General features: G+C 31.8%; 1 protein-coding gene across 2 annotated transcripts in view; it reads right to left on the bottom strand.

Moving 5' to 3' along the window:
* Positions 1–338: 338 nt before the first annotated feature.
* The window catches only part of LOC101887433 (potassium voltage-gated channel protein Shal), a 38,685-nt gene continuing 17,456 nt past the window's right edge, over positions 339–21,567 (bottom strand). The window contains exons 2-5 of one of the 2 annotated variants that reach the window (XM_059122372.1): positions 9,319–10,973; positions 9,088–9,250; positions 8,822–9,010; positions 339–488 (exon numbers count right to left, since the gene is read on the bottom strand). In XM_059122372.1, coding sequence (XP_058978355.1) covers positions 390–488; positions 8,822–9,010; positions 9,088–9,250; positions 9,319–10,433 — 1,566 coding nt within the window. In that variant the 5' untranslated portion in view covers positions 10,434–10,973 and the 3' untranslated portion in view covers positions 339–389. Of the gene's footprint in view, positions 489–5,988; positions 6,427–8,821; positions 9,011–9,087; positions 9,251–9,318; positions 10,974–21,567 lie in introns of those variants that run through there. The other variant, XM_005175198.4, reaches the window with a different exon arrangement.

Here is a 21,567-nt window from a genome sequence, read left to right on the forward strand (position 1 = left end):
TTATTGCATTTTCTTTTTAATAAACAGATTTCTTTAATGTAAAATGTTAAAAATTGCTTTCGCCTAAAAGTATGCACCACGCACCCTACTGAGAACATCATCATTAAATACAATTATGGATGTTAATTAAAAAGAGAATTGGAAACTCATTTTTATTCTAAATTTCAAAACAGAAAGTAACAAACATTTTTTTTGGTGCCTTTTCACAACTTGAATAGACTTTCAACAACTAATTGTGCAAGGGTGGGAGGAGGTTGAAAGGTGAGTTGAAACATTTTTTCTAATTAACCTGTGTGTGCTGATTAACCAGAAACAAGAAATGCCAAATGTTACTAAGATATTACAATTTGTGTTGAGAAAACTCCAACATGGCTTGAACGTTAATATTTCTACTGGCTCTTACTGATCGCCAGTGGAGTCAGGACTCTCCTCGATGCCTCTGGAGCTGTTTTACTTACACTTGAGAAAACCTGTTGTAAAGTTATTTCCTTTAATTCGAAATTTAAGGAAAATATTTAAGAAAAAATCATTGTTATTATTTGTTCGCTATTTTCTACTTTTAGGCAGGTGAGAGTGTGAGTTGTTATGGAGGTGTCATGGATTGCAATTTTATTGAAATAAAAAAAATGAAATATTTTTGAAATAAAAAAAATAATAAAAATAAATAGATAAAATTAAAAACAAATAGTTCTATAGTTAGACCAGCTCTTTTTTATTATATATGACTAGGAAAATATTAAAAAATATTAAAAAAACGATTCTAAATCAAATTCGATTGTGGGTATCTGAACAAATGAAATTTGTATCCTTTGTATTAACAATAAAAATATCATGAAAAAATAATTTTTTCAAAACAAAAAAAAAAAAAAAAAAAAACAGTAAAGAAAGCCTTGAAGTCGGGCGGGGCCGACTTTATGATACCCTACACCACTTTGCTAATTCAATAGAGCTCCACATAACATAATTATAATTTAAAGTTCAAAAGACTAAATATACCGAAGCATTTATATCTTTTCAATTCGGACTTATATTGCACATTTGATATATATGTATATGGGAGCTATATCCAAATCTGAACCGATCTTGATAAAATTTGGCAAAGATATTTCCGAGCTGTGTCCGATATATTTCCCTGAATATCGTTGTTACGGAGTGCATATTACGGCTGTGGGTAACAAATATAACAAATCGGAAGAACAATATATATATGGGAGCTATGGCTATATCTGAACCGATCTTCACCAAATTCGACATAATAGCTTCTAGGCTCAATTCGGTCATAAGTGCTAAACTGCATCCAATTTGGACAAATATTAGACGCTTGGTGCACAATAGAAGGTAAATTGGACGAAGTTATATACGGGAGCTATCTCCAAATCTGAACCGACCTTGATAAAATTTGGCAAAGATATTTCTGAGCTGTATTTCATATATTTCCCCAAATACTGGTGTTACAGAGTGCATATTACGGCTGTGGAGGCCAAAAATAACAAATCGGATGAAAAATATATATGAGAGCTATAGCTATATCTGAACCGATTTCGATCAAATTTGGCATACTTATTTTGAGGCCTAATTTGGTTGTGCGAGCAAAATTCCAACCAATTTGGACTATTATTTCACATTGCGTGCACAATAAAAGGCAAATCGGACGAAGATATATATGGGAGCTATATCTAAATTTCGACCGATTTTCTCCAATTTCAATAGAGATCGTCCTTGGGCCAAACAAATAATTTGTGCAAAATTTCATCTGGATAGGGCAATAAATGCGAACTGTACTTTGGTTACAAAAATACATGGACCGACGGACGGACGGACATGGATAAATCGACGCAGAATGTCTATTTCCTTTTGCCTGACTATCTCGTTCCCTCTTGCCTGTTTCAAATAAATGCAGAAAGACATAATACCCTTACCACTATGTGGTGTGGGGTATAAAAATACAATGCGCCTAAAAGTATGCACCGCCCCATGATTTTGCAGACAAATTATTAAAAAATGTGTACAAAAGTTTCTACTGCTTAAATACCTTTAAAACGATAATGAACTAACATTCTTGAAATACAAAAAATCCATTTTTTATTCAGGATTATTGGACCTTGAAAATATAGTATTTTTATACCCTCCACCAAAGTACCTATGCAGGTCCATGTCGTCGTATTGACCCTAATATAACAGCTACATTCGGTATTTCTAAAATTTTAACAGAATTTTTAACGATTATTATTGTTTTTGAGAATTGCCAAATTCGTTCCAAATGGTGGAGGGTATTCAAAGTTCGGCCCGGCCGAACTTGCAGCTTTTTTACTTGTTTTTTTTTTTTTCAAAAATTCTCTCAGAGACGTCTACAATTACATGGTGCAACACCAAATATAATTAGGGAGAAAATCCAGCAAATTATGAAATTAGAGCTAACAAAAGAAAACACATGCATCCGCGTTTTGAAAGTTTAACGTAGCCTAAATAGCGGGGGAAATTTCCCCCCTCTTCATCACTTTTACAAAATGTTCAAATTGAGATTCCTCGAAATTCGTGCAATTTGGGAATATAGAGTCTTTGGCATTATTGCAGCTTAAAATACGAGGAATATTTTGGTGGAATAATTTAACCCTCAAGAGAGCGATGAAAGGGGTCTTTTTGGTGCTTTTTTGAAAAAATGACTAAAAACCCTCAATAAAGGGATCGTATGAAGTCACAATATTCCACAAAATTATTTGTCATAAAATTCTGCTATATGCTCTAGAAGACGTCAAGGGTCTAAATCTTACCTAAATGCCAGGAATTCGTATACATTAAAAACACATTTTAGGGTTAATGCCGTACATTGTGTGGATTTGTGCAAAAATTCTCCAACAAATCATCATTTTAGAAGAATGACGTCAGAGACAATAATATTCCTCGTCAAATTTTACCATAAGTCACCAAAGAAGAGATATCCCGATTTCCATTATATACCAGGAAAACATTTGCTTTAATGATGTCAAAAAAATGCGAAAATATTTTTCATTATTTTTATATTAAGCCGTATTTCACGTGAGTTTATGCCAAATTCTCCCACAAGACATCATTTTAGAGGGATAATTTTAAAGACAATAATATTCCTCATTAAATTTCACCATAAGTCACCAACGAAAAGAAATCTCCTTTTCCAATATATACCAAAGAAAAATTCGCTTCAATGATATCAAAAAAAGAAAACGCGAAAATATTTTCTATTTTGTTTTAAAGCCCAACTTTATGTGAATTTAAACCAAATTCTCCCACAATACATCATTTTAGAAGGATGGCCTTAAAGACAAAAATAATCCTCATCAAATTTTACTATAAGTCGCCAACGAAAAGAAATCTCTATTTGCATTACATATCAAGAAAATGTTTGTATCAATGTTTGGAAAAAACCCAAAAATAATTCTTGTTTTTTTGGGTGAAAAAAGTACTTCACGTGAGTTTATGCCAAATTCTCCCACAAGACATCATTTTAGAAGAATAATTTTAAAGAAAATAATATTCCTCATCAATTTTTACTATTAGTCACCAAAGAAAAGAAATATCTATTTCCAATATCTATCAAGGAAAAATCTGTATCAATGCTGCCAAATAAACATGAGAACTTTTTTCAATTTTTTTGGATTAAAACTGTATTTCATTTGAAGTTATGCTAATTTCTCCCACAAATCATCATTTTAGAAAGATGACGTCAATGACAGAAATATTCTTCATCAAATTTTACTATTAGTCACCAAAGAAAAGAAATCTCCATTTGCATTATATATCAAGAAAATGTTTGTATCAATGTTTGCCAACCCAAAAAAAAAAGATATTTTCTTGTTTTTTGGGATAAACCCGTACCTAATGTGAGGTTATGCTCAATTCTTCAACAAGGCAGCATCTTAGAAGGATGATGTCAGAGACAAAAATGTTCTTCATCAAATTTTACTATAAGTAACCAAAGAAAGGAAATCCCGATTTCCATTATATATAAAGGAAAAATCTGTGTCAATGTTGCCAACTAAAAGCGAAAATATTTTTTTGTTAAAACCGTACTTCATTTGAAAATATGCAAACTTCTCCAACAAAGAAATATTTCAGAAGCAGGATGTCAATGACAAAATTATTCCGCATCAAATTTCACCATAAGTCACCAAAGAAAAGAAATCCCTATTTCCATGATATACCAAGAAAATGTTTACATCAATGTTCCAAAAGGAATACAAAAAAAATATTTCCTTTTTTTGTGGTAAAACCGTTTTTCATGTGAGTTTATGCTAATTTCCCCTTCAAGGCAGCATCTTAGAAGGCTGATGTCAGAGACAAAAATATTCTTCATCAAAATTTACTATAAGTCACCAAAGAAAAGAAATCTCTATCTCCTTTGTATATCAAAAAAAAATATTTATATTAATTATGTCAAAAAAACGCCAAAATATTTTCATTATTTTTTAAGCCGTACTTCACGTGAGTTTATGCCAAATTCTCCCACAAGACATCCGTTTAGAAGGATAACCTTAAAGACAAAAATATTATATATCAAATTCTACTGTAAGCCACCAAAGAAAAGAAATCTGTATTTCCATTATATATCGAGGAAAAATCTGTATAAATGCTGGCAAATAAACACGAGAAATTTTTTAAATTTTTTGGATTAAAACTGTACTTCATGTGAGTTTATGCTAAATTCTCCTACAAGACAGCATTTTAGAAGGATGATGTCGAGGACAAAAATATTCCTTATTAAATTTCACTATAAGTCACCAAAGAAAAGAAATCTATATTTTCATTATATATTAAGGAAATGTTTACATCAATGTTTGCCAAAAAGACGGCAAAAAAAATACTTCCTTTTTTTGTGGTAAAACCGTACTTCATGTGAATTTATGCTAAATTCTCCTAAAAAAGCATCATTCTGGAAGGATGACGTCAAAGACAAAAATATTCCTCATTAAATTTCACTATGAGTCATCAAAGAAAAGAACTTTCTATTTCCATTGTATATCCAAAAAATATTCGCACCAAGGTTCCCAAAAAAATGACAAAAATATTCCCTAAATTTCCACATTTTTTCCCGTGCCATTTTTTGATTTGACACCCGAAAATTTAATAAAATTTGGTTTTAGGCGAAAAGTGTCAATGGAAGAAATATTCAACACAAAATTTCACTATACATCTCCGAATAAACCACATATCTAGGCACAATAGTTTTTATGAAAACTACATTCAACCTTTATGTACTAAAAGTGAAAATAATGTGTTGTAATTTTTTGCTGTTAATTTAAGGCGTCTCCAATCCGAGTCGAAATCTCCCTTTATACTCCATTTTTTGTGGAAAGTGTCAAAGTAAGAATTATTCTACATCGAATTTCATTGAGGGTCTCTGAACAAAAGAAATTTGTAAACTTAATATGTGCCATATAAAAATTGGCATTAATTTTTGTTAATAAAAAAAATTTGGATATTTCTTACAAATTTAGCACATTTTCCCAATTTCTCATAATTTCACAAAAATTCCTAAAAATAAAATCTCTTCATGGGTCCCATAAAAATAAAACCTCAAATAATTCAAAATATAATAAATAAAAAGAGAACGTAATTTTGTATTTTTATAAAATTATTTATTAATTTAAAAATTAAATTAAAAATAAACATAACTAATATTATTATTATAATAAGATTTGAAAAATTAATATTATACAGAAATTTAAATTTAACTCTTTTTACAAAAATAGATTTATTTATTTAAAGCTATATTGTTGAATATTTTTTTTTAATGTTAAATTTCTAGCAGTGAAAAAAATAATTAAAATCAACCACTAATTATTAAAAATTATGAGTTTTTCAAAATGATGATTTTTACAGTCACATTAATATTATTTAAAAAAAATGGTAATGCACAACCAAATTAAAAATATATTTATATGCAGATTAATTATAAAAATAAATACAATTTTCAAAAACTTAAAATTTAAAACTTAAAAATTACAAAAAAAAAAAAATATAATTCTTACAAAGTTAGAGAGAATAGATAAAATTAAATAACAATTATTGCACACTCAGAGACACATACACATACAAACACAAAAATTTAGCAAATACAAATTTTCTTTAGATATTTTTTCCAAATTTATTTTTTAGAAAAATAATATTTTTTTTTAACAAATAATATTTTTTTTATAAAAAATACGCACTTTTCATTAATAACTTGCTTCTAAGTTGTCACGAATTTGTCTCTCTTTTATTCATTTTAAAAATTGTTTGTGAATTGTATACGAATTGTTTTGTTCTTTATTGTTGTTGTTGTTGATTTTTTGGTATTAAGTTTTTTGTTGTATTTTAGAAAAAATGCAGTTAATAACATTTTTTTTAGATTTTATAAAAAATACATATGTTGTCATTGCTTTTTGTAATCAGAACAAATGGTTGCTACATCTGTTTGTTTTTTTTTTGGATTTTGAGGATTTTCGTTTTTTTTTGTTTTGAAAAAAAAAGAAAAAATATAAAAATTAAATTTTTTTAATAAAAAAAGAATATTAGAAAATTATTTTAAGTAAAAGAAAGATGGAAAGAAACAAACAAATGAAAACGAAACAAACGAAGAATTGTGAAATAATGAAAACTATTGCTAAATGCAACAAGAGCATTAAATGAGAGTTAAAGATTTGGTCAAAGGAGGGCTTTTTGGGTACTCGAGATGAAAAAAATGAGGCCCACACAATTTTTATTAGAAACTAATGCGTTCCACATGATATTCTATGGAAAATACTACGATCCACACAATTTTCTATGGAAAATATTAGGTTCCACAAGATTTTCTACAAAAAATATTACGTTCCACACACTCTTCCATAGAAAATATTGCGACCCACAAGATTTTCTATGGGAAATAATACGTTCCACACAATTTTCTGTGGAAAATAGAAATTATTGCGTCCCACATGATTTTCTATAGAAAATATTATGTTCCACAAGATTTTTTAAAAAAATGTTACGTTCCACACGATTTTCCATAGAAATTATGATTCATCTAGTGAAAATATTACGTCCCACAAGATTTTTTATGCAAAATATTATGTTCCAAAAAATTTTCCATAAAAAATATTGCGTTCCACAAAATTTTCCATAGAAAATATTGCGTTCCACAAAATTTTCCATAGAAAATATTGCGTTCCACAAAATTTTCCACAGAAAATATTGCGTTCCACAAAATTTTCCATAGAAAATATTGCGTTCCACAAAATTGTTCATAGAAAAAATTACGATCCACAAGATTTTTTTTATAGAGAATGTTGGATTCCACACAATTTTCTATGGAAAATATTATGTTCCACAAGATTTTCTATAGAAAATATTACGATCCACACAATTTTCTATAGAAACTATTATGTTCCACAAGATTTCGTATAGAAAATATTATGTTCCACAAGATTTCCTATAGAAAATATTATGTTCCACAAGATTTTCTATAGAAAATATTATGTTCCACTAGATTTTCTATGGAAAATATTATGTTCCACAAGATTTTCTATGGAAAATATTATGTTCCACAAAATTTTCTATGGAAAATATTGCGTTCCACAAGATTTTCCAAAGAAAATTTGCGTTCCACAAAATTTTCTATGGAAAATATTGCGTTCCACAAGATTTTCTCTAGAACATATTATGTTCCACAAGATTTTCTATAAAAAATATTATGTTCTACGAGATTTTCTATTAAAAAAAAATTTTCTCTAGAAAATATTATGTTCCACAAGATTTTCTATGGAAAATATTATGTTCCACACACTTTTCTATAAAAAAACTATTACGATCCACAAGATTTTCTATAGAGAATATTGGGTTCCACAAAGTTTTCCATAGAAAATATTGGGTTCCACAAAATTTTCTATAGAAAATATTGCGTTCCACAAGATTTTCTATCGAAAATATTGTGTTCCACAAGATTTTCTATGGAAAATATTGCGTTCCACAAGATTTTCCATAGAAAATATTAGGTTCCACAAGATTTTCCATAGAAACTATTACGTTCCACAAGATTTTCTATGGAAAATATTACGTTCCACAAGATTTTCTATAGAAAATATTATGTTCTACAAGATTTTCTATAGAAAATATTATGTTCCACAAGATTTTCTACAGAAAATATTATGTTCCACAAGATTTTCTATAGAAAATATTATGTTTCACAAGATTTTCTATAGAAAATATTGCGTTCCACAAGATTTTCTATGGAAAATATTGCGTTCCACACAATTTTCTATGGAAAATATATGTTCCACAAGATTTTTTAGAGAAAATATTAGGATCCACAAGATTTTCTATAGAAAATAATATGTTCCACAAGATTTTCTATAGAAAATATTATGTTCCACAAGATTTTCTGTAGAAAATATTATGTTCCACAAGATTTCCTATAGAAAATATTATGTTCCACACAATTTTCTATAGAAAATATTGCGTTCCACAAGATTTTCTATAGAAAATATTATGTTCCACAAGATTTTTTTTAGAAAATATTATGTTCCACAAGATTTTTTTAGAAAATATTATGTTCCACAAAATTTTCTACGGAAAATATTACGTTCCACAAAATTTTCTATCGAAAATATTGCAATCCACAAAATTTTCTATTGAAAATCTTACGTTCCACAAAATTTTCTATTAAAAATATTACGTTCCACATGGTCTTCCACAGAAAAACTTGCGTTCCACAGACTTTTCTCTGATATTTAAACACTTTTTTTTCGAGAAATGGTCCTTCGACCTCGAGTATCCAGAAAGCCTTTTCCTTCGAACTTTTATCTATGTATTTTTATGTTCCACTCACCGTTGTTTTCTCCAGACATCTGAGTAAATGATGATGCTGTAACTCGAAAATATCCTCATCGCGATAATTATCATCCAATTCAATGCCCGACTCCTGGGCAGCCCAACGGGCTTCGGCAGCCTTCTTTTTGTTAACAAATGCAGCGCCCGATGAGGCCTTGGCAATGCGTATGCGGGCCAGGCGGGCTTTCTGTAATGGCAAAAGAAGAGAAGAAGGGAGAGAGAGAAAATCACATTTGATTCTCAATTCCAATTTCATCGTCTTACCCTTTGGGCTTTTCGTTTATCGGCTCGTTGATTCTGATGATAAATTCTACTAAAGTTAGATACAATAACAGGTACTGGTAAGGCGATCACAAGCACACCACTGAGCGAGCAGACACCGCCCACGATTTTGCCCGCTATTGTTTCGGGTACCATATCACCGTAACTGCAAGGAAAAGAGGCAATTACATTTTCCTCTCTCACTCCGCAAAACGAGAGAGAGAGAATACTCACCCCAATGTTGTCATTGTGACAATGGTATACCAAAATGCCGCCGGTATCGACGTAAAGTTCGTACCGTGCACATTCTTCTCAGCATAGAACATGACCGTGGCGAAAATGATAATGGCCATGGCCAGCGAAAAGACGAGAAAACCCAATTCGGAAGCACAGGACTTGAGCGTGTAGCCCAAAATTCGCAAACCCTGCGAGTGACGCGAAAACTTAAAAATACGAAAGACGCGGAAGACCCGCAACGTGACAAACGCCCCGCTCACGTCGTCGTTGTCGGTGATACCCAGGCCGATGTAGTACGGCATGATGGCCACCACATCGATTATGCTCATCACGCTGCGCACGAATTTGCAGCGATCCGGGGCCGCGAACAGACGCAACAGGTATTCGGCGGTGAAGATCATGACGCAGGCTGTGTCCAGACAGAAGAAGACGATTTTGTAGCGTTCGCCACAGGGCAGTGTACCAGCTCGGCCGGGACGGTGGCCACAGGGCACCGTCTCCACCACGTTCGCCATCACCGAAACGGCGATGAAGAAGCCCGTCACATAGTAGAAGACCAGGGCGGCCGTCGAGGTGTGCGGATTCTCGAAGGCCCGCCACATCTTCTGGCGTATGTCGGTTAGCTGCGGCAGGTTTTGGTCACCATTCTCTGAGAGCTTATCATCCATTAAACGTTCGGCATTTTCCCGTTTGCGGTCACGATAGTCTTCATAACAACAATCACCTATGACGTCCGGCATAATGCCGAAGAAGGCCAACTCTTCGTCATAGCTGGTGAGACACTCGTGTTTGGGATAATGCAGTTTGCCAGTGCGATAATAATTGAGAATGTGACGAAAGATGTCCGGGTCTCGGTCAAAGAAGTACTCTTTGCAGTCCTCGTCGTAGAAGAACTCGCGCTCGTTGGAGCCCAACAGGGTGTCGGGGTACTTTTCGAGCGTGTTGCGCCATGTCTCGAAGCGCCGGCCCGAGACGTTGATGAGCAGCTTTTCGTCGTCGGTCTTGCGACGATCTTTGGGTATGGGGGCTGGGGGCAGGGGATTGGTGGCAATGGGCACCCAACCAATGGCCGCCGCCCGTGCGAATGGCAGCCAAGCGGCGACCGAGGCCATGCTATGTGGCGGAATGTTTCAATGTAAAATTAAACCAAAGACCCCAAGGTGAAGGTTGGCGTTGGGCGGTGGGTGTGTTAACGATTCAAGCGGTGGGATTTGAGTCAAAACAAAAAAAAAAATGCAAAACAAAAACAAGAAGAAAACAAAACCAAAAAAAAAGAATGGCCAAAATAAAGAGAGTAAATCCAACTACTTTTTACTCTCTTTATCTTTTTTTTGAAGAGAGTTAATATAACTCTTTGTAAATTATTATTAACTCTCTTGTTCTCTCTAGTTTTTTTTAGGATAACAAGCGGTGAGTGTCGTATTAAGTGTGGGAAAATAGCGGTGGCTTGTGTTGATAGCTGCTTCTTCTCTTGCGATCCTGTTGAGTTGCTCTTTGAGTGCTCCTCTCTTGGCCTTTCTCACTCTCTCTCTCTCTCTCTCTCTTGGGAAACTGCCTTTTTGCAATTTTTAGGATCCTCTCTTCCTCACCGTAATATTGCTTTTGTTTATTGCTGACATTTTCTTCATGACCCAGAAATTGTAGGGGGAAATCTGGAAGAGAAAAGAAAGAAAGAGGAAAAATGTTGGGTTACGAGAAAAAATAATTAAAAATTGAAATTTCGAATTTTTTAAAAGCTAAAAAATTACAATCCACATTTACTTTAATACGACTTTCAATATAAAATATTACGTTCCACAAAATGTTCTATGGAAAATATTCCATTCCGCAGGATTTTCTATGGAAAATATTACGTTCTACAAGCATTTGTATGGAAAATTTTATGTTTCACAAGATTTTCTATAGAAATTATTGCGTTCCCCAAGATTTTCTATAGAAAATATTACGTTCCACAAGATTTTCTTAGATAATAATGCGTCCCACAAGACTTCCACAAGATTTCCTATAGAAAATAATGCGTTCCACTAGATTTTCTATAAAAAATTATTACGTTCCACGAGATTTTCTGTGGAAAATATTGCGTTCCACAAGATTTTCCATAGAAAATAATGCGTTCCATAAGATTTTCTATTGAAAAAATTATGTTCCACAAGATTTTCTATAGAAAATATTGCGTTCCACAAGATTTTCTATAGAAAATATTTGCGTTCCACAAAAATTTCTATAGAAAATATTTGCGTTCCACAAAAATTTCTATGGAAAATATTGCGTTCCACAAAAATTTCTATAGAAAATATTGCGCTCCACAAAACTTTCTATGGAAAATATTGCGTTCCACAAGATTTTCTATGGAAAATATTATGTTCCACAAGATTTTCAATGGAAAATATTATGTTCCACAAGATTTTCTATAGAAAATATTGTGTTCCATAAGATTTTCTATAGAAAATATTGTGTTCCACAAAATTTTCTATAGAAAATATTGCATTCCACAAAATTTTCTATAGAAAATTTTGCGTTCCACAAAATTTACTATAGAAAATGTTATGTTCCACAAGATTTTCTGTAGAAAATATTATGTTCCACAAGATTTTCTATTTAAAATATTATGTTCCACAAGATTTTCTACTGAAAATATTATGTTCCACAAGATTTTCTATAGAAAATATTAGGATCCACAAATTTTTTTTATAAAAAATATTGATTTTCTATAGAAAATATTGCGTTGCACAAAATTTTCTTTGGAAAATATTGCGTTCCACAAGATTTTCTGTAGAAACTATTGCGTTCCACTAGGTTTTCTTTAGAAAATATTGCGTTCCACAAAATTTTCAATAAAACATATTATGTTCCACAAGATTTTCTACTGAAACTATTATGTTCCACAAGATTTTCTATTGAAAATATTATGTTCCACAAGATTATCTATTGAAAAATATTAAGTTCCACCCACTTTTCTGTGGAAAATATTGCGTTCCACAAGATTTTCTATAGAAAATATTACGTTCCACAATATTTCCATTGGAAAATATTGCGTTCCACAAAATTCTCTATAGAAAATATTGGGTTCCACAAAAATTTCTATGGAAAATATTGCGTTCCACAAGAATTTCTATAGAAATTATTGCGTTCCACAAGATTTTCTTTAGAAAACATTGCGTTCCACAAGATTTTCTACAGAAAATATTGCGTTCCACAAGATTTTCTATAGAAAATATTGCGTTCCACAAGATTTTCTACAGAAAATATTGCGTTCCACAAGATTTTCTATAGAAAATATTGCGTTCCACAAGATTTTCTATAGAAAATATTGCGTTCCACAAGATTTTCTATGGAAAATATTGCGTTCCACAAGATTTTCTATGGAAAATATAACCTTCCAAAGCATTTTCTATGGAAAATAAAGCCCCCCGCCCACTTTTCCATTTACCTTGACTTTTCACCAGCAGCCTCTGTTCTCTATGTCTCTTGAATTTCCCCCCCCCCCACCGCTTTCCAATTTTGGACGAAATAATTTTTCCAAGTAATTGCAAATTGGAACAACAAAATTCAATTTAAGGATACCAATACCCTTGACATTTGGTATGGTGGCTGTGATACATTTTGTCCATCTTGGAGGAGAGCCCACACATCTTTGCTCGTATCGTTAATGCCCACATTTGTACCAATGGCAATCAAACAATAACAATGGCTCATAAATCTAAATAATAATGTTTATATCAATTCCAGTGCATCATCAGCATCCGTGGCCAAAATGGCACACATTGACCACAACGTCGAACGAGCCAACCTCCTCCCACACTATACAAAGAAATTTTGTTGCACCAGCTTCGTTGCGAAATTTTCGACATTTACATTTTCCTTTTGTGATCCAAATAAAAATTCGTTATACTTTCATGGAAGCAATTCCTTTTATGGCCTCCCCCCCAAAAAAAGAAAAGAAACAAAAAATATAAACAACAACAATAAAAACAACAGCAGTACAGATTACCAGATAAGCTGTTACAAGAGATTTGTTGTTTGAATTTTTGGCAACAACAACTAACATGCATTGATTTCTTCTTAAATGGCCATGGAAAAGTTGGACAGTTTTTGTGTGTTTGGATTAGAAATGGATGGATGGAGGCGATGTCATGCTGAAGTTAAATTTTATGAAATTTATTGGGAATATATTTTTAGAGACCCAATCTCCGTTTTTAAATAGAAAATGTAATAAAACGTAATTTTCTGTAAAGAAAAATATTGTGGAACGCAATAATTTCTAAAGAAAATTTTGTGGAACCTATAATCTCAGTAGAAAATTTTGTGGAACGCATTATTTTCTATAGAATATCCTGTGGAACGCAATATTTTCTAAAGAAAACCTTGTGGAACGCAATATTTTCTATAGAAAATCTTGTGGAACGCAATATTTTCTATAGAAAATCTTGTGGAACGCAATATTTTCTATAGAAAATCTTGTGGAACGCAATATTTTCTATAGAAAATCTTGTGGAACGCAATATTTTCTATAGAAAATCTTGTGGAACGCAATATTTTCTATAGAAAATCTTGTGGAACTTAAAATTTTCTACAGAAGATCTTGTGGATCATAATATTTTCTCTAGAAGAACTTGTGGAACGCAATATTTTCTATAGAAGATCTTGTGGAACGCATTATTATCTAAGAAAATCTTGTGGAGCGCAATATTTTCTATAGAAAATCTTGTGGAACATCATATTTTTAGTAGAAAATCTTGTGAAACATAATATTTTCTAAAGAAAACCCAGTAGAACGCAATATTTTCTATAGAAAATCTTGTGGAACATAATATTTTCTATATAAAATCTTGTGGAACCTAATTGTTTCTATAGAAAATTTTGTGGAGCGCAATATTTTCTGCAGAAAATCTTGTGGAACGCAATATTTTGTATAGGAAGTCTTGTGGAACATAATATTTTCCATAAAAAATCTTGTGGAACATAATATTTTCTATAGAAAATTTTGTGGAACGTAATAAACGCATATTTCTTAATAAAAATCTTGTCAAACGCATTATTTTTTGTAGAAAATTTTGTGGAACATAATATTTTCTATAGAAAATCTTGTGGAACGCAATATTTTCTGTAGAAAATCTTGTGGAACGCAATATTTTCTGTAGAAATTTTTGTGGAACGTAATATTTTCCACAGAAAATCTTGTGGAACGCAATATTTTCTATAGAAAATTTTGTGGAACATAATATTTTCCACAGAAAAAAGTGTGGAACATAATATTTTCCACAGAAAAGAGTGTGGAACATAACATTTTCCACAGAAAATTTTGTGGAACGCAATATTTTCCATAGAAAATTTTGTGGAACGCAATATTTTCCATAGAAAATTTTGTGGAACGCAATATTTTCCATAGAAAATTTTGTGGAACGCAATATTTTCCATAGAAAATTTTGTGGAACGTAATATTTTCTATAGAAAATCTTGTGGAACATAATATTTTCCACAGAAAAAAGTGTGGAACATAATATTTTCCACAGAAAAGAGTGTGGAACATAACATTTTCCACAGAAAATTTTGTGGAACGCAATATTTTCCATAGAAAATTTTGTGGAACGCAATATTTTCCATAGAAAATTTTGTGGAACGCAATATTTTCCATAGAAAATTTTGTGGAACGCAATATTTTCCATAGAAAATCTTGTGGAACATAATAATTTCCAAAGAAAATCTTGTGGAACATAATATTTTTCATAGAAAATCTTTTGTAACGCAAATATTTTCTCTAGAAAATCTTGTGGAACGCAATATTTTCTGTAGAAATTTTTGTGGAACGTAATATTTTCCACAGAAAATCTTGTGAAACGCAATATTTTCTATAGGAAATCTTGTGGAACGCATTATTTTCTAAAGAAAATCTTGTTGAACGCATTATTTTCTATAGAAAATCTTGTGGAACATAATATTTTCCATAGAAAATCTTGTGCAATATAATATTTTCCATAGAAAATCTTGTGGATCCTAATATTTTCCATACAAAATCTTGTGGAACGTAATATTTTCTGTAGAAAATTTTGTGGAACGTAATATTTCCATAAAAAATTTTGTGGAACATAATATTTTCCATAGAAAACCTTGTGGAACATAATATTTTTTATGGAAAATCTTGTGGAACGTAATATTTTCTATAGAAAATTTTGTGGAACGTATTATTTTTTATAGAAAATCTTGTGGAACGTAATATTTTCTGTAGAAAATCTTGTGGAACATGATATTTCCCATAGAAAATTTTGTGGAACATAATATTTTCTATAAAAAAAACTTGTGAAACGTAATATTTTCTAATGAAAATTTTGTGGGACGTAATATTTTCTAATGAAAATTTTGTGGGACGTAATATTTTCTACAGAAATTTTGTGGAACATAATATTTTCTATAGAAAATCTTGTGGAACGTAATATTTCCTGTAGAAAATATTGTGGAACGTAATATTTTCCGTAGAAAATATTGTGAAACGCATTATTTTCTATAGAAAATATTTGGGAACGCAATAATTTCTATAGAAAATTTTGTGGAACGTAATATTTTCCATTGAAAATCTTGTGGGACGTAACCTTTTCTATGGAAAATCTTGTGAAACGCAATATTTTCCATAGAAAATCTTGTGGAACGCAATATTTTCCATAGAAAATCTTCTGCAACATAATATTTTCTATAGAGAATCTTGTGGAACATAATATTTTCCATGGAAAATCTTGCAGAACATTATATTTTCCATAGAAAATCTTGTGGGACGTAACCTTTTCTATGGATAATCTTGTGGAACGCAATAATTTCTATAGAAAATTTTGTGGAACGTAATATTTTCCATTGAAAATCTTGTGGAACATAATATTTTCTATAGAAAAACTTGTGGAACGCAATATTTTCTATGGAAAATTTTGTGGAACATAATTTTTTCTATAGAAAATTTTGTGGAACATAATATTTTCTGTAGATAATCTTGTGGAACTTAATATTTTCTGTAGAAAATCTTGTGGAACGTAATATTTCCTGTAGAAAATATTGTGGAACGCATTATTTTTGTAGAAAATCTTGTGGAACTTAATATTTAAAATAGAAAATCTTGTGGAACATAATTTTTTCTGTAGAAAATCTTGTGGAACATAATTTTTTCTACCGAAAATCTTGTGGAACATAATTTTTTTTTCTATAGAAATATGTTGAAGAACCTATTTTTTTTTTCTTGAAATATCATGCGGAACGTAATATTTCCTCTAAAAAATAAATAAAAAAAAAATCTAGCAAAACATCTTCAAATTAGGCCATGTTTACATTTGGCAGCAATCATTTGGTGATAAACAACAAAACATCGCCTTCTCTCTGCTTTTGGTTGTTGCAATGATTTGGTCAATCTGTCTAATGATCTTCTTCTCCGGCCAAAATGTTTACCCTAACAAATCTAAATATTTTATTCACAAAAAAGATTGCATCGAGAGGAGAAGAAAAAAACTATCGGCGAAAATAAAATAAATTTTCAAACTTAATTTTCGCTATTGGTGTTCAAATGAATTACAGTGAAATGAAATGAAACAAAAAAGTTAACCCCAAAACGTATTGAATATCTCCGATTCGTGTTGATTTGCCATTTCGAGATTTGAGGGCATTATTTTTCAAAAAAAAAAAAAAACTAGAGCTCACATAAAATTGTTTGTACATGGCCGTGTGGATGTTCTAACCAAAATAATAATGTTGTAGCAATTGTGTTGCCATTTGTTGTTTACACTTAAATCGTGTTGTTGTTGTTGTTGTTGCAATTTAATTGTTCTGGAAGGCAGAATAGCCGCGTAGAAGTTTGAAATGTTTACATTGCAATCGAGCGCCGAAAAAAATCGAAATCTAGAACTTTAGCTCGGAATATTGCAGTATATAATGAAATAAATCTGCTATTGTTGTTGGCATTGTCGAAAAACACCAAATGAAAATTCCAATTTTCCAAATTTTCGAAATTTTCCAAAATATATCATTCCCTTGTTTATTTGATGCTCTTTAATCAATCATTCAATTCCGGAGGTGATGATAACATCTGTTCCACACTCTTCAAGAGATAATATTCTGAAATCTGATAGATTGCTGATGGAAATTAACCTGATGGCATGTTAATAATTAATATTTGGATATTTTATGAGGATTCCGAAACACATGGAATTTTTCAAAAACAAAAAAAAAAAAATGCAAATTTCTTATCACGCAAAAGAGAGGAACAAATATCTCAGCACCAAACAAAAAACGTGATTTATATTTTTTGGAAATAATTTTTTATTTGACTATAAACAAATACCGAAATTCCAAAATAATGTTTAATCAATACCTAAACGGGATGTAAATATTTAGAATTTTTTTTTTTTTGGTAAAAATTATTTTCACCCAAAATTTTAGAGGAAAAATGAGGAGTTTTTACAAGCTTGCTTTTTTGGAAGTTTTTTCTTATACCCTCCACCATAGTATGGAGGATCCGTTTGTATAACCTCGAAATATACATTTTAGACCCCACAAAGTATATATACTATTCTTGATCAGCATAAAATTCTATGTCGATTTAGCGATGTCCGTCCGTCTGCCCATCTGCGGAAATCACTCTAGCTTCCGAACGAAATGAAATAGATTGATAAAATTTTACTCAAATGTATATTATGTCTGCAGGACTTTTGGTATTGAAAGTGGGGCATGTAGGTCCAGGTTTTGGTATAGCCACCAAATAACGATACCTCCCTATATTCGGTATTTTGATGATTGTAGCGCCCTTATTCATCGGAATTGTTTCAAAATTGGTATTTGAAATTTGTAATGGATACTACAGCCTATTACAGAAAATTGTCCGTGCAGGTCCACGTCTTCGTATAGCTCCCATATAATGGTACCTCCCGATATTCGCTATTTTGATGATTTTAGCGACGTTATTCACTGGAATTGTTTAAAATTTGGCATTTGAAGTTCGTAATATAATCTACAGCCTACGACAGAAAATTGTCTGTGCAGGTCCACATCTTCGTATAGCCTCCATATTATGGTACCTCCCCATATTCGGTATTTTAATGATTTTAGCGACATTGTTCATCGGAATTGTTTGAAATTTGGTATTTGAAGTTCATACTATATACTACAGCCTATGACCGAAAATTGTCTCTGCAGGACCACGTCTTCATATAGATCCCATATAACGATACCTCCCGATATTCGGTATTTTGATGATTTCAGAGACATTATTTACCGACATTATTTCAAAATTAATACTTAAAGTTCGTAATAGATACCACAGCTTAAGACAGACAATGGGCCATGTAGATCCACATCTTCGTATGGCTCCCATATAACGGTACCTCCCCATATTCGGTATATTGATGATTTTAGCGACATTATTCACCGGAAAATTTTAAAATTTGGTATTTGAAGTTCATAATGGATACTGCAGCCTATGACAGAAAATTGTCTTTGCAGGTCCATGTCTTCGTATAGCTTCCATATAACGGTACCTCCCAATATTCGGTATTTTGATGATTTTAGCGACATTATTCATCGGAATTGTTTCAAATTTGGTATTTGAAGTTCATAATTGATACTACAGGCTATGACAGAAAATTGTCTGTGCAGGTTCACATCTTCGTATAGCCCCCATATTACGGTACCTCCCCATATTCGGTATTTTGAGGATTTTACCGTCCTTATTCATCGGAATAGTTTCAAATTTGGTATTTGAAGTTCATACTAAATACTACAGCCCATGACGGAAAATTGTCTCTGCAGGTTGACGTCTTCGTATAGCCCCCATATAACGATATCTCCTGATATTCGGTATTTTGATGATTTTAGCAACCTTATTCATCGGAATCGTTTCAAATTTGTTATTTGAAGTTCGTAACAGATACTACAACCTATGACAGAAAATTGTCTGTGCAGGTCCACATCTTCGTATAGCCCCGATATTATGGTACCTCCCCATACTCGGTATTTTGATGATTTTAGCGAGGTTATTCATCGATATTGTTTCAAATTTGGTATTTGAAGTTCGTAATTAATACTACAGCCTACGACAGAAAATTGTCTCTGCAGGGCCACGTCTTCGTATAGCTCCCATATAACGATATCCCCCGATATTCGGTATTTTGATGTATTTAACGACATTATTTGCCGGAATTGTTTCAAATTTGGTATTTGAAGTTCGCAACGGATACTACAGCCTAAGGCAGAAAATGGATCATGTAGGTCCACGTCTTCGTATAGCCCCCATACAATGGTACATCCCTATATTCGGTATTTTAATGATTTTAGCGACGTTATTCACCGAAATTTTTGAAAGATTTAGTTACAAAATGAGGTTCCTCGCTTCATATGAAGCCGAATAATTTTGTAGAAAATTTTGACAGACTTCGATCCCATTTAAGGGGAGTTTTTAACCATATTTTCAAAAAGGGACCAAAAAGACCCCTTTGTTGTCTCGCTTGAGGGTTAAAATTGTCAACAAAAATTTTCCCTATATTTCTATCTTCAATATTGCTGAAGACACTATATACCTAAAATGTAGGGATTCCGAGGAATCTGAATAATCTTAATAACATTTTAAAATGCCGATACAGGTGTCTTCTTTTTTTAAGTCTACTTTCATAATCTGCTGAATTTTTTTCCCCGGTAATTATTGAAAACAATTAATTTTGTCGCACAGTGTAATCAAAAAAATCCTCCTATCCATTTTATCCATTTATCCCATTTATCCGCTTTATCCATTAGTTTAAATTTTCAAAATATTTATATCCAAACCGATTTTAAAGAAAAATTTTTCTGCCCTTAAATAGTCTATGAAAAATCCTCTTATCTGCAAGTTTTGGTATAGAAAATAATTTTAAAGAAAAATAAAATTAATAAAAAAATATCCGTTTTTTTTTTTTCAAAGGAACTGTCATTTTCCGTTGGGGTTTCTAGGGAAAATCTGGGGAAAAAGCTTTTGCGGTAAAAATAAATTTTCTGTTGAAAATATTTCAGAAAAAAAAAAACTTTTTTTTAATTCAAAACCCAGGGGATTTGTATTTTTTGCTATTTAAGGATTTTGTTATCCGAAACATTATCCACAGAAAATCTATTAATCCTCTATCCAAAATAGCTATCCAAATTTTCCTCCTTATTATCCCTTTGAAGCCCTTTTTGTAAATCCAGATTATCACATGATAAATATATAATCTTGTTATCCTTTTTATCCTGCTTTAGAAAATATTAACTTCCGTAACATTATCTTGCATGTTTATCTCTCACTCCCTCTTTTCCCCGCTCTCACTCTCTCTCTTCTCTGACTGCCAAACAATACCTTTCTCATCCATCATCCGGCCAAAAAAAAAGCGAATAATGAATGTTTTACATTCACTGAAAAACGAAACAAAATGAAACATGTCCTTATTAGCCACTTTAAAACTCGTTAGATTTCAAGGATTCTCAAGTGGTCACTAAAGTGATATGGTAAACAGGAAGGAAGGACGGAAGGATGGATAGATGGATGGCAGAAAAGGATGAATGGAAACAGCTTTCGTGGGGAAGCATCACACGCGCCAGCCGTACGCAGAGGAGGAATAGATAGGCAGAGCATAGCCTAAGGAGTAACAGTGTGGCAACACACAAACCAAACGTGGCACACACACACAGACGCTACCGTTCTTTTGTCTCTCTTTCTATTTCTCTCTGGCATAATAAAATCATTAAAAACTGTAATGATGTTTATTAAGGGGAAATGAATGGAGAGAGAAAGAGCGAGAGAAAAATAGAGGAGAGCAATAACTGGCTGAATAAAGTTAGGCTCATTTGGCGCATATTTAGTAAAATAATGCCCAAAATGTATGCAGCAGTAGTAGTAGTCAGTGACTCTTTATCTCTAGCCCTTGCTAATCCATGGCATTAAAAAACAAGTAAAAAAGCTGTAAATTCGACCAGGCCGAACTTTGAATACCCTCCACCATTTGGTACAAATAAACAAACGTTGTTTTTATAAGAAAAAACAATAAAGGGATAAGCCTGACCATTTTGCAACAACAATTTTCAAAAAATTAAAATCCATTAAAAATTCTGTTAAAATCTTAAAAATGCCGAATGTAGCCGTATATTAGGGTCTATACGACGACATGGACCTGCATAGATAAATTTTGTCTCAAGCTATTACAATATTCATATGCGAAACTTAAAAAATAATCTTTTTATAATTTAGCTAAAATCATCAAAATACCGAATCTAGGG

This window comes from Musca domestica, unplaced genomic scaffold, assembly GCF_030504385.1.
Source record: "Musca domestica strain aabys unplaced genomic scaffold, Musca_domestica.polishedcontigs.V.1.1 20, whole genome shotgun sequence".
Taxonomy (NCBI): domain Eukaryota; kingdom Metazoa; phylum Arthropoda; class Insecta; order Diptera; family Muscidae; genus Musca; species Musca domestica.